Source organism: Lontra canadensis, unplaced genomic scaffold (genome assembly GCF_010015895.1).
Source record: "Lontra canadensis isolate GAN:19392208 unplaced genomic scaffold, GSC_riverotter_1.0 scaffold694, whole genome shotgun sequence".
Classification (NCBI taxonomy): domain Eukaryota; kingdom Metazoa; phylum Chordata; class Mammalia; order Carnivora; family Mustelidae; genus Lontra; species Lontra canadensis.
In genome coordinates, this window is record NW_022631678.1 from 22,812 (window position 1) to 36,294 (window position 13,483).

The following is a 13,483-nucleotide window of genomic DNA, read 5'->3' on the forward strand; positions in this document are numbered from 1 at the left end:
TTTCCTTCTTTCTTTTTTTTTTTTTAAGATTTTATTTATTTATTTGACAGACAGAGATCACAAGTAGGCAGAGAGGCAGGCGGAGAGAGGGGAGGAAGCAGGCTCCCTGCCGAGCAGAGAGCCTGATGTGGGGCTCCATCCCAGGACCCTGGGATCATGACCTGAGCCGAAGGCAGAGGCTTAACCCACTGAGCCACCCAGGTTCCCCAGAGCTTGTCTTTCTTTACCAGAGTAGAAAACAGAAAACAGACACTTGCCTTTTCATTTGCATTTACTAGACAATACTTAAATAAAAACCACCAGTTGACACTCTTATCACTCTGCTTTTATTTATTGTCTGGCTAACTTACAAAGACACAGATGTCTAGGGTAGTCTCTACCCCACCATTTAAACTGTCCTGATGATATAGATTCCAAAATGTGCATGTTTACATAGTGCAGTGGTATGAAAAACATTTGTTTTCTTTTACCGTCCCTGACTACAAACAGGGAAAAATTAATTTTGTGGCAAAAAATGTTGGGCGCTTTAACAACCATCCCATTTCTGCTACTAAAATAACAAAATTGGTATTACAAGTTAAAATATAAAGGCCTAAGTTTTTACAAATATGCAAATAATCTGCTGCTTAGACATAAAAAGTCGATTTCTTTCAAATCACAAAGTAAGGCACCATTGGATTAAACATTTCTCTTGGTTTCTACTAAATAAAATGCATAGTGAAATAAATATGGAACACTGAATTTTAATACTGTAACACATTTCAATATAAAATGATATGTGAATATTAAAATACTGTATTGCATCTTGAATACATTTATCTAGAAATATTATGGAAAAAAACCCCAAATGTAAGCCCTGATTTCAGGAAGAAAATATTCATTTTTGTGATTTGCCATAGTTGAAGATTTTAGCATAGAGATTATTCAGTTTTGGATGCAATTAGGTTGCCAACTTTCAAAGAAAGGGTATAGGTGTATTAATGAAACACTGACTTAAATACATCCTAAAACTTCTCTCTCCTGAAGAGCAACTTTGAGCTATGACTGTTTCAGACTTTAGGATGATACCTACAAAGCTGGGATGTACAAAGAAACTGGCCATGCTTACTAGCCCTCACAAAATTCAGATCCAAATTCCTTGGATGAGACTTCCCTGCCATCATTTGCTAGGAAGGCCAGATCGTATCTTTTGTGAGGTGGCTTGTTAGGCTTTATCATAGCGATTTGTAACAACCATTCATATCTGCTCAAAACATCCCAAATAAAATGATGCTGCTATAAAACCTGAAACATTCTTTTTGGAAAATACTTAGCCAAGTTTGTTATACCTTTATATTTCTTGATTCCCTTTGGGCAAAGGGCCCCAAATAACTATATGAAAGACAGATGAATGGTAGAGGAGAGGGGGAAAAACCAAGTTCTCTAACATACTAAGCCCAGGACTTTGGCAAGGAAAGTTATAAAAATACAATATATCCAAATGGGCAACTTCATAATTTATTAGCTATCCCATTTATTAGAACTCTAAGTTCTTTTGCTTTTATATAAATGAAACAATTATTTATTCTATAAATAGGAATCCTTCTTTCAAATTTTTCTTTGGATTGATTTCTTATTAGCATCTCCTGGTAATCCATGAACAATACACTGAAACCATGACACAAAGTTTAAGTATACATATACATATGTGGCTGTGTGCTTTTAAAAAATAAGTAATGGTAATTTTAAACATAATCAACCATATAAAACCATATAAAATGGAAAAATTTCCCCCCAAATCTATAGCTAGATTTAAAAGTCCCAGTAAAGTTTTGTAAACAAAATCATACAAAAAAAGGGCAAGCCTGGCTCATTCCTATGGTCCTTTCACGGAGCTTGATTTGCATAGATCCAAGGCATTCTCCCAATGGAGTCAAGACAAATTCTCTTCAATTTGTAGTAGCAATCTCTCTCAACCCCCTTAAACATCAGATTTAGACATTTAGAGTTTTGTCCATCAACTCAAACCTGCTTCCTTCTTCCACGTTTCCAATTGGCTACCTTTTCCTAACTTTCCCCCACAGTTACAGAGCCTGCGAGCCTCCCCCGCTCAGAGATGCATTTGGGCAGCAGAGGAAATGAAGGCAAGGCAGGGGTCCAATGGACAGTTAGCTCAAGGCAGCGGGCTCTGAGTCCCCAAGCCTTGGCTGGCTTTCAGTTTCCTTCTAATGGCTTTATTCCACATGACTGTAAACCCTGTTAGATCAATTTCTGACCTTGGTACTGTGAAGCAGCACCTAGATATACACATCAAGGAAAGACGGGAAATAGGGGAACAAAATCAAAGGTCAAGCTATCTGTTGAACAAGGTGTTTGGTCCTAACTTGATTTTTAGTTACTTTTTGAATCGCTAAAATTCATCTTGCCTTTTTTTGTTTTTGAAACAAGAGATTTTGCACTAGTCCGCATCTTCTAGACCTGTACTGCCCAAACATGGTAGCCACCGGCCACACAGGGCTGTTGAGCCCTTGAGATGCGACTAGTCTGAATGGGGAATGTGCTCTCAATCAACGTAGGATACGCATGGGATTTTGAAGACTTGGTACCAAAACAGAATGTGAAATAGCTCATTAATAATTGTTATACTGATTGCAGGTTGAAATGGTAATAATTTGGGTATTAGGGTTAAATAAAATATATTAAAATTAATTTCACCTATTTTCCTTTTTTAAGGTAGCTACTAGAAATTCAAACACCGTTATATGTGGCTCACATTGTATTTCTATTGGACAGCTCTGTCCTAGAGCTTATCTCAGACTGCCAAAGATTGGACATCCTGTAACTGAAAAATTTTATGTGAGCCCTGAGTGCCGCAACTTGCTTAGGTGGACTGTGGTTTCTGGAATCAGACAGAAAGCCAAGCATGCAAAAAAGTCATGGAAGCAAATAGCTCTCAGGGACTTTAATGTTAGAGTCTGTAGCAAATTAGCACTGAATGTTTGAACTTGGTTGGTTGAAAGCTAGGACACAATGCATGTCTGCCACCTTGCCACAAAAGCCTCCTGACCCCTAAGCAGCCAGCACTGGCAGGCTGTAGCTGAAGCAAGCAAGAGCTTTGAGAATATACACAATATAAAAAGCTAGGTGCGTTTCTTTACTGCATTCCCACCCCCCGCACACATATTCCCACATCACCCTCCCTTTCCCTACAGCCAGTATGAAGGGGACAAGTGAAGACAAGGGGAGGAGGGTTTTGCACCCTTGGAGAACAACAACAGAAGGAGCTCTTGGGCTCGGCTGGAGAAGAGCAGGCAAAGATCACCTTGGGATGGGAGGAAGTGGTGGGGCACCCCTTTCTCTTCGGTTGGATCCACCTTGATGAAAAAATAGACAAAATATAAATTTTGGTTAGAAAGCTTATGACCTCACTGTACAAACTAAAGGATGATCACAAAAGTACCCACTCTGTCACCCTCTATGACCAAGGCTGTGAAGAACAGGCACACGTGGGTGAGAAGTAAGAAATGAAGGCAAGCGAGGAAGGATGTGACTGAACATTTCTAGAGACGGATGACCCACCACTGGCTCCCAAGTACTTACCCAAAGTTAAGAAAATTAAAAAAAAAATAGTTTTCTTCTTACCACATGGTATGTGTTTATTACAGATTTAGAAAATATGGATGGGGGGCGGTGCCTGGGTGGCTTAGTGGGTTAAAGCCTCTGCCTTCAGCTCTGGTCATGATCTCAGGATCTTGGGATCAAGCCCTGCATCGGGCTCTCTGCTCAGCGGGGAGCCTGCTTCCCTCCCTCTCTCTCTGCCTGCCTCTGCCTACTTGTGATCTCTGTCTGTCAAATAAATAAATCTTTTTAAAAAAATATGGATGAGCTAAAACAAAACAGAAACTCACCAATGCCTGTACCACCCAGAGATAACCAATAACATGATGTAAATACTTTCCACTTATCTTCTATATATAAACAGCTCTCTTTTTTCTTCCCCAAATAGGATCATATATTGTCGGTCTGAACATTTTTCAGAGCTGTTATTGTTGATACATAAAATTATAAATAACACATATTCTATTATGTAAGTATGCTGTATTTATCTGATCAATTCCTTTTTGTTGGACATTTAGGTATCTTCTAATTTCTCAACAATGCTTTTTTGAGAGTAACCGTCCTAATGGCTGTGATGCTGTATTTCACTGTGGTTCTGTGTGTATTCCTTTAATGATTAGTGATAGCGAGCATCTTTTCATGTGCTTTTTTGGCAATATGGATATCTTCCTCAGAGAAACATCTATGCAAGTAATCAACCCATTTTAAAAATTGGGTTTTTGTTGTTGAGTCACAGGAATTCTTTATATATTCTGGATATAACTTTTTGATCAGATATATGACTTGCAAATATTTTATTCCATTTCGTAGTTGTCTCTCTGCTCTGTTGATAGTATTCTTTTAAAAACTACGCATATTCATGGGTATGAGTACTGGGTTTAAAAATCCATTCACAGTTTTTTAAATTCATTTGCCCCACATCATTTCTTTTGAGGCTCTAACAGGTTTTAGGCATGAAGCCGGGTGCTCAGACACTGTGAGCAGATCTAGCAGGGACACATGTCAGCTGAGTGGGTCCATTGTGGCTGCTGCTCTGGGGGAACTCAGAAGTGGGCTGGCACTGACAGATTCTTCAGGAGGCATCCCAACAGGGATTTCTGAGACAGAACAAAAGCTCTGAGCAAGGGGAGGAGTTAGAGGAAGACACGGTCAGCTTGTTACCTTGCCTCTTCCTCTTGCCACCCCAACCGTGTCTTTTCTGGGTCCCACACCTAAAGAGAGACGCATCTGGATAGAAACCAGTCATGTGTTGTGGGGCCTTGACCATGGCTGACATACCATGCAGGCTGCCCCATGCAGAGCTGCAGTGAGACAGCAGGGCCTGGGGCTGCCTGGGGGCCCTGCCAGGCGGGTGCCCCACCCAGAGGCCCAGGCAGCTACAGGAGCAGAGCAAAATCACTCGACAGTGCTTTAGTTTTGTTACAGAGATGATCTATTAAACACACAGAGTGCTAGAAATATTTAAAGCAAGTCTACAAAAACATTTTTGGGTACAGTGGACATTAATTCATCAGTTTCAGAAATATATTTAAATGCCCACCATATTTCAGGCTTGGGGCCACCTGAGGAAGATGGAGTAGTGAGAGGACAGTTCCTGTCCTCGAGTTGCCTTTAGTCTCAGAGACAGCAGGGTGGGGAAGGGAATCTGTTCAGCTATGAAGTTAAAAATCTAGAGGAGGGGGGATGGTTCTGTTACTGATTTAAATATGCAAAGAGTACTTACAATAGATTAAGAATGCTTATAAGAAACCAGGAAAAATATTTAGAGTCCATATGAACAAGTCCTTAAAGTGAATTCGTTTGTTAGTGCCCAAAAAGGAAGAGACAGAAGCCCCTCTTCATCACACACACACACACACACACACACACGCACACACACCCTCAAAGTTATCTGTCCCATGTGAAGACTTACTTTTCACTCTTGTATAACCTTATTATAGTTATACCTTTTTTTTTTTATCAGCCATTGTCTAGAAATGGAGTATTTTACATAAATGAGTTTCTCTAGAAATTAAACTTATCCCTTTTCCTTTCAAGCAGCAATACTCTGTTTCCTTCTGGCATTTGTTTGTGGAAATTTTTCTTAAAACATCTTCTAATGTTCTGAATTCTTCAGGAGTGGCACAGAGCACAATGTGACCTGGTCCTCACAGCCCAACAGAAACTCCTGTGTTGTCCCGTGCTGTGATACAGAGTACAGTCCCGTATCCCTGTCTCTTTGACCTGAGACTGCCACCTGTCACATCTCCCTGAAGCCACTAATTTTGCTTATCACCAGCCTTAACTGAAGCAGCTATGATTCTATGCTCTATGGCTAGGAAACATCCAGCCACAAAGGACTGAAGAACTGGGTGATACAGAGTCAGGAGACTCTTGAGTAGGTGTACGGAGCTCTGCCTAAGGAGTGAGGACAAGGCTAGGAACAGTTACCTGACATGTGCAAACCCCCCCCCCCATTTCTGGTTTGGGAATTTGGTTCTAAATTTAAAGCTGTTACAAGTCTGAGCCTCCTCAGTGATCTATGTGTGTTTTGTGCCAAATTTTTCTTTGTTCTAACCACTTATTGTCATGAAATTTCAGTTTCTCTATTTCCTCTTCTTGTTCCCATTTTTGTTTCAATATAGAGGAAAAGTGATTCGCTTCTTTATGGTTGCATTATATATTTTAGCAAAACCCAGAAAAAAATCTAAATGTCCAATAATGGTAAACTAAATCACTGTATGTCGACTTGATGGGATACTATAAAATAAAAATCATGTGATAAAATGGGAAGGTATTTTACTAAGCAAAGTTATGTAAAACCCACCACCAAGAAAGTACACTCTATACTTAATAATGATAAGTCAATAAGAATTATATGGATTAAAAATGAGCAGAGAACCTGGTAAAATGAATATATGTGGTGATTTTATGGAGATTATATGGAGAGATTATGGGTATATTTAAAATTTTCATGTAATGCTCTAAAATCTATAATCATCATATATTTATGACTTTATTATTATTATTTTAATATTTTATTTTTTTAAGTAATGTCTACACTCTAGGTGGGGCTCAAACTCACAACCCTGAGATCCAGAGTCGCCTGTTCCACTGATTGACCCAGCCAGGTGCCCCTGATCATAATGTATCTAAAATATCAAGGCAGTTGCAGTGAGTTTTTGTTATAATTATTAAGACATCAGACTAGTCTCAAAACAAGTAGAAGACATTTGTCCTATCTCAGGAATGCCAAAATGGGGAAGTCTGTCCGAACGAGCAAAGCAATACAATTTAACCTAATAACAAAGCAAAGTTACATTGAGCTTGTGATGACACGTTAAAGTAATCGTTTCTCATATATATTCTGGGTATCCCCATTTTCCTCATCACTTGTGGAAGGACAGTTAACCAGAATTTAGATGGCTCCATATGGGGTTGTCTGTCCCACTCCAGGCAGGAGGCCTGGATTTCCTATATAACCCTCTCTCGTATACAACCCAGGCTGTAGAAGAATGAAGCCACCTGAAGCCCTTGCAGAAATACTCACTCCGGGATTCACTTCTTGCCAGTTTACTGGGATAACTTTTGGCTGTTGGTACATATGGCTCTGGAGGCGGCAAGTCAGAAATGGGATGGAAGTAGAATCTGCTTTCCCACTCATCTGAGGGAGAGAAACAAACAGCATCTTCAGTAACAATCTGCTATGAAGACTTACATAATGAAAGGACACAGAGAGCTGCAGAGAGCACTTCTAGTTTTATGCCTAGAAGTTTAGAGAAAACCCAGAAATGCAACAAATGTCACTGATCAGCGCATCAGTGAAATACGCTGGTCTGCGAATCAAAGCAAAGACAGATCTAAGTGACTTGAACTAGCGTGATTAGGACTCAGCCGGTCCCTCTTAGGACCTGGGGGCTAAAGTCTGAGATACCTTTCTTCCCACCAATGGGCCCAGGAATAACTGGACCCTCTCATAAAAAAAGGCAGAGGAAAGCCGCTTAATACCTGTAGATCATCAGGCCTCTTGCCCCAGCAAACTGTTGAGAAAGGCAGGTAAGGTAGGTAATAAGAAGATAAACGACAAAAATGACATTTTTTTAGGGTTCTGGAATCTTCTAGAAAGTTAACTAAAATGAGACTCCAACAGTGAGAGAGGAAAACAATCAGCCTTTTTGAAAAATGTAGGAGGTGGGATTACTACTTTGAATTTGAAATCATGGCAGTCTCTAATGGATAGATACTTAGATCAGAGCAGTGCAGTGTTTGAGGGTCATAGAAACAAGAAATGTTAATGCAAACACACAACGCACACAAATTTACCATTTAGTGGGTGCCCTGTAGCTTGAAAATATTCCCAAGGTCCCTTCCCCAGAGGATAGACCCCACCTCACCTTCTCCTGAAGAGTCTTGGAAGCCATTCCTAATCAATGTTGATGGTGGAGGTGGGGGAGGTGCCCCGGCGCCAGGCCTGTCAGGAGGAAGAGGAGGCCTGGGTCCAGTCCTGGGACTATCTATTCCACTCCTGGAAGGCAACTGGGGGGTGGCAGGCAGGGCCCGAGATGTGCTGCCATTTCTGCTTATTGGAGGGGGTGGTGGGAGAGGGCCTGGGACAGAAAAAAAAAAAAAAAAAAAAGACAACATTTAGTGCAGTATCTTACATCCTACATTACTATTATCATGTCACTGCCAATGTGCAGTTATTGAGCACCTGCTGGATGTATGCCCAATAATTAGAGCTTATGGAGAAATAATGGAAACTTTCTAGGAGATTTAGCCAAGCAAGGAATAAGTACAGATAAACACAGAACTGCACATACGTACACATGTTGATATCGATAGCTAAATGGCTGTCTTGGCTTTGGTTGTATTGAGATTAGAGATGATACGGTTAGGTTGAGAACAGGTTATAATCTGTTTATACTGACAACTATATCCTTTTAAAAACATTTTATAATCCTCTTAATTAGCTACTGAATTACTGTGATATGATATGATAGGAATAAATGCCATTTAGAAAAAGAATTGAAAAAAAAAAAGAAGAAGCTAGTTACGAAGTTATTTTAGGTCTTCAGAGGGACTAGGCTCTTTAAATGCACGGTAGTGTTGCTAATTACACAAGCATGCTTCTGTGATGCATGCGATCTGTTTCTAGGCAGAAGCAGCATCAGGAAACCAACTATCAATCGTGCTGAGATTGGCAGGAGTTCCTTTTTGGTTCTTCCTCTTTGGGGAGGTGGATTAGTCAGTGTGCACGGCTGTGTACTCTGATCCTGACCCTGAACAAGCTGGTTACCACATGGAACGAAACTCTCTATATACAAAAGAGTACCAGAGAGTCATCTCACAGCACTCTTGCCAGGAATAAGTAGCTAAAAGCAAATAAAAAGTACAATTTAAGTCTCTGAAACCATTTTAAAAAATTGCAATGGTAGGGGCGCCTGGGTGGCTCAGTGGGTTAAGCCTCTGCCTTTGGCTCAGGTCATGATCTCAGGGTCCTGGGATCAAGCCCCGCATCGGGCTTTCTGCTCAGTGGGGAGCCTGCTTACCCCCTTTCTCTGCCTGCCTCTCTGCCTGCTTGTGATCTCTCTCTCTGTCAAATAAATAAAATAAAAAAATCTTAAAAAAAATTGCAATGGTAATGGTATAATTAGAAATGTTTAAGTTCCTTAAAAAAAAAAAAGGAAATTCTTTTGATAATACAAAAGAAACCTGTCCTCCTTGTCCCATCTTCCAAATTCAGAGGCTATTTAGATTATAAGTAAATTAAAAAAAAAAAAAAGAACTTGAATCTTCCCATGCAAATCAAAATGGCCTTAGTAATTATTGCTGGTCTTCAGCAGTGTGCTTCTCTTGCAAGATGCTGACATTTTATGTAAATACAACATCTTATGGTACTATAAATATAAATGTCTTTTATTAACTACAGATTCAGAATCCACCTAAAGGACCTTAAACTGAACAACCCACCCACTGCATGTATCCCTGCCTGGAAGTCTTGGCTCAGACAGCTGACGGAGGTGAGAGGCATGTCCGGCCCTGGGTGGTTGGTCTCTCAAGGAGTCTTCAGTGCTTCTCCTGGTAGGGTTTATTTATTGCCCCATCTGTTTGCCATTGCTGGGCTCCCAGTCGGGAGGAGCTGATTTACTGGGGGGAAAGTATCTCACATGCTGTGGGTTAATTTCACTGGTACTACCAGCGCACAGCTGTCACCAAGCGCGAACTAGACTTCCAGTATTATGGGGCCTGATCGACTTGCTCTTTCTCTCTCTCTCTTCAAGTAAATGTTCATACTCCTAACTCTCGAACCTTCCAGGACCCCTGCTCCAAACCTAGGCAAGCATAATAAGAAAGCAGATTACACTTTTTTTTTTTCTTTTGAGACAGAGAGTTTGCAGAACTCTCTAAGGGGAAGGGGAGAGGGAGAATCTCAAGCACGTTCCCCCACTGAGCAGGAAGCCCAGCGCAGGGCTCAATCTCACAAGCCTGAGAACATGACCTAAGCCACAAGCAAGAAACAGATGCTGAACTGACCGAGCCACCCAGGCACCCTCAGATTTCAACTTCTTGTAATAATAGCAACAAACTATCATTTATTTAATGCTGTTACAAGCTAGGAATTAAGATAACCACTATACGCACTTGTCTCGCTTAATTCTTACAGCAACCCTGAGAGGTGAAGGGACACAGAAGAGGCTGCTGGTGTTGGAAGGGTAAAAACCTCAAGTCAGGTTTTGTCAAGACTCCAAATATGTCAAATTCTAAAGCCCACACTCCTAACAATAAAGCCAGTCCTCCTCTCAAAATACAGATGACCTCTCATAAGATCCTGTGGGAATGAAAGGTGGTAGGAATTTTCTAGAGGTCAGTTTGGAAGTACCTATGAAATTTATAGATTACTATACATACCTGCTCACCAAAATATTTCATTTCGAGGAATTAATCCAAAGGAAATACACAGAAATGTGCAAAAATATTTAGCTACAAGAATATATTCCTTGCATTATCTGCAACAGTAAAAATCTAGAGATGGTTTGAATGAATAAAGGTAAATGTGTAGGATCTAATATTATGCAGCCATTAGAAGTCAGGCTGTACAAGAATAGTTTATAATCCTATCAGAAGATGTTAATGAAAAAAAAAAGATGTTAATGAGATTAATAAATAAAAAGCAAATAACCAAACAGTATGTATACTGTGATACTGATTTTGTAAAAACATAAATATATGTTTATATATATATGTATATATAAACACAGACACGTTTTACTTCTGAGTTTTTTTTTTTTAAGTGAGTTTTATGCCCAAGTGGGGCTTAACCTCATGACCCCAAGATCAGGAAATGCATGCTCTACCGACTTAGCCAGTCAGGCACCCCCTCTCAAAACATACATTTTAAAAAGGCTGAAATAATAAAAAATGTTATGATTATTTCTGGGTGGTGGTGGTAGGATTATAGATCATTTTTGTTTTCTTTATACTTTTCTGTATTTTCCATAATAAACAGACAAGACTTATATAATCGAAATAAATAACATTACAACTATGTCACAGCCTGTCCTGTTTTGGGGAAGATTTAATCTGTTGACTTGTCCATTTGGTAGAACCATGCAAACTGCTGCTTAGTCACTTTGGGGGAATACCACTAGCTGTTGGATAAGAAGAAAATACTGCATTTCATTCATCTGACTATCTGTTCTCGTTTGTTCTCTGAAGATTACTTAATGAGATGCCATGATGTGTAAGGATTGGATTGAAGCGACTGGTACTGGCTTTTTATATTTGTTGCCTACTGTCTGAGGCCAGAGCAGTTTGAAGTAGTGCTTCTCAAACTTTGCAGCACGTTATAATCACTGGGGAGCCTCCAATATCTTGATGCCCAGTCTGTAACCCAGAGCAATGAAACCAGAAACCCTGGGGAATGGACCCAGCATGGTTTTTAAAGCTCTCCAGGTGATTCTAGCCCATGGTCACCTTTGAGGACTACTGATTTAAAGAGTGGTGTTTAGGGGTGTCTGGGTGGCTCAGTTGGTTAAGCGTCTGCCTTCAGCTCTGGTCATGATCTCAGGGTCCTGGAATCAAGCCCCGCATCGGGCTCCTTGCTCAGTGGGGAGCCTGCTGCTCCCTCTGCCCCTCTCGCTGCTTGTGTTCCCTCTCTCTGTCAAATAAATAAATAAAATCTTAAAAAAAAAAAAGAATTGTGTTTATTAGGTTCTTGTGGTCACAGGGCAAAAGGTTAGCTTCTCCTAAAGAAAAAGACACCCCATTTCCAGGCATCTTATATAACAATAATAAGGTTAAATTAAGAACAATAACCACTGTGAAATAAAAAGCACCTATTACAATTAGGAGAGAGTACAAGTTCTAGGGAATTCTCACTTCATTTCATTTCATAAAGTCTCAAAGTTCTTCCCTTAGATCCAGCTTTCTCAGCCCCGGGGGGTGGGGCACAGACGAGCGGCAGCAGAGCCTTCAATCCATGAAATAGCACACAGATTTTGAGTTGTACTTATGAGAACTTTCAGGAACAAAAGGCCTCTACCTTTTTTTTTTTTTAATTTTTTAAAACATTTTATTTATTTATTTGACAGAGACACAATGGGGGGGTACACAGCAGGGGGAGTGCGAGAAGGAAAGGCAGGCTTCCTGCTGAGCGGGGAGCCCGATGTGGGGCTCGATTCCAGAACCCTGAGATCATGACCTGAGCTGAAGGCAGATGCTTAACCCACTGAGCCACCCAGGTGCCCCCAAGGCCTCTACCTTTATCTGATTCTCCAAGGGATTTATGTGCTAAAGGTATTAACAAGCAGCAAAATGGGCTCTAACACTTGTCTTTAATGACTAGGGACATGGCCTCAAAGCTTGACTGATGGAGAGAGCAGTACAAGAAAAGTTCATTAGCTCTTAGATAGCTACCCTTCTTGTTGGAATAATGGATGCTCTTACAGGAGACGCGAATTTAGTTCCCCAATTAAGACAGCTGATATTCACTTTAGGGAAGTCAGAGCAGTAGCGTGGCGAGCACATTTCAGAATTGGAGGTGAAAGTTCTGGTCTCTTATTAACTAGCTGGTGATCATTTGCCTTTATAAGTTAGTCAGGGTGTCTGGGTGTCTCAGTAGGTTAAGCGTCTGCCTTCGGCTCAGGTCGTGATTCCAGGGTTCTGGGATCGAGTTCCACAGTTGGGCTCCTTGTTCAGTGGGGAGTCTGCTTCTCCCTCTCGCTCTGCTCTTCCCCACCCCACTTACTCATAATCTTTCTCCCTCTCTCTCAAATAAATAAATAAAATCTTAAAAAAAAAAAGTTAGTCTCTTCATCTCTAAAATGCAGACAGAAATTGTAATCCCACTTTCCTCAGAGGCTCACATGAGGTCGGGGTGAAGTCAGCCACAGTAAGTGTCACTTAAGAGATTAGAGCAGTCTGAGAGTTTACTTAAGCTTCTGTCAAACTCCCTTTGCTTATATGATGATTAGTGACACGGAACAGGCTGGGCTGTAGGAAGACATACTCCACCCCGGTGTGACATACCTGATCTGCCCGGTGGGTCCCTCACCGGAGGAGGGGGTCTCTCACTGGGCGGGGGAGGAAGAGGGCCTGATCGTCCCGGTGAAGGTAAGGGGGTTGTAGACGGCGTAAGGGACAAATTCCTCTGTGGGAGTCTTGGGGTTTCATCAGTGCCACTGGAACCTGGAGGCAGGGGAGGAGGGCCGGGCCTGCTTGGTGGCGGCGGTGGAGGTGGGGCCTGTGAGGAGGAGGAAGGCCTCGGGGTAGAAGGCACGGGGGGCTTGCTGTTCTGAGGGGGAGGCGGTGGGACCGCTTCCCTGTGGATGGAGGGCCTGTTGCCCACTGGAGGAGGCGGAGGGGGGGGTTTGTCCTCCAAGGCCCTGCTGGGGGTCGGGGGCAGGGG

General features: G+C 41.4%; 1 protein-coding gene across 1 annotated transcript; it reads right to left on the reverse strand.

Moving 5' to 3' along the window:
• Positions 1-303: 303 nt before the first annotated feature.
• On the reverse strand, positions 304-13,480 carry LOC116863199 (WAS/WASL-interacting protein family member 1; the record flags this gene model as incomplete). The annotated part of the gene is made up of 4 exons (XM_032850691.1): positions 304-3,353; positions 7,127-7,240; positions 7,971-8,183; positions 13,105-13,480. Coding segments are annotated over 4 exons (759 nt in total), but the record flags the coding sequence as incomplete, so codon positions are not given.
• Positions 13,481-13,483: the final 3 nt, after the last annotated feature.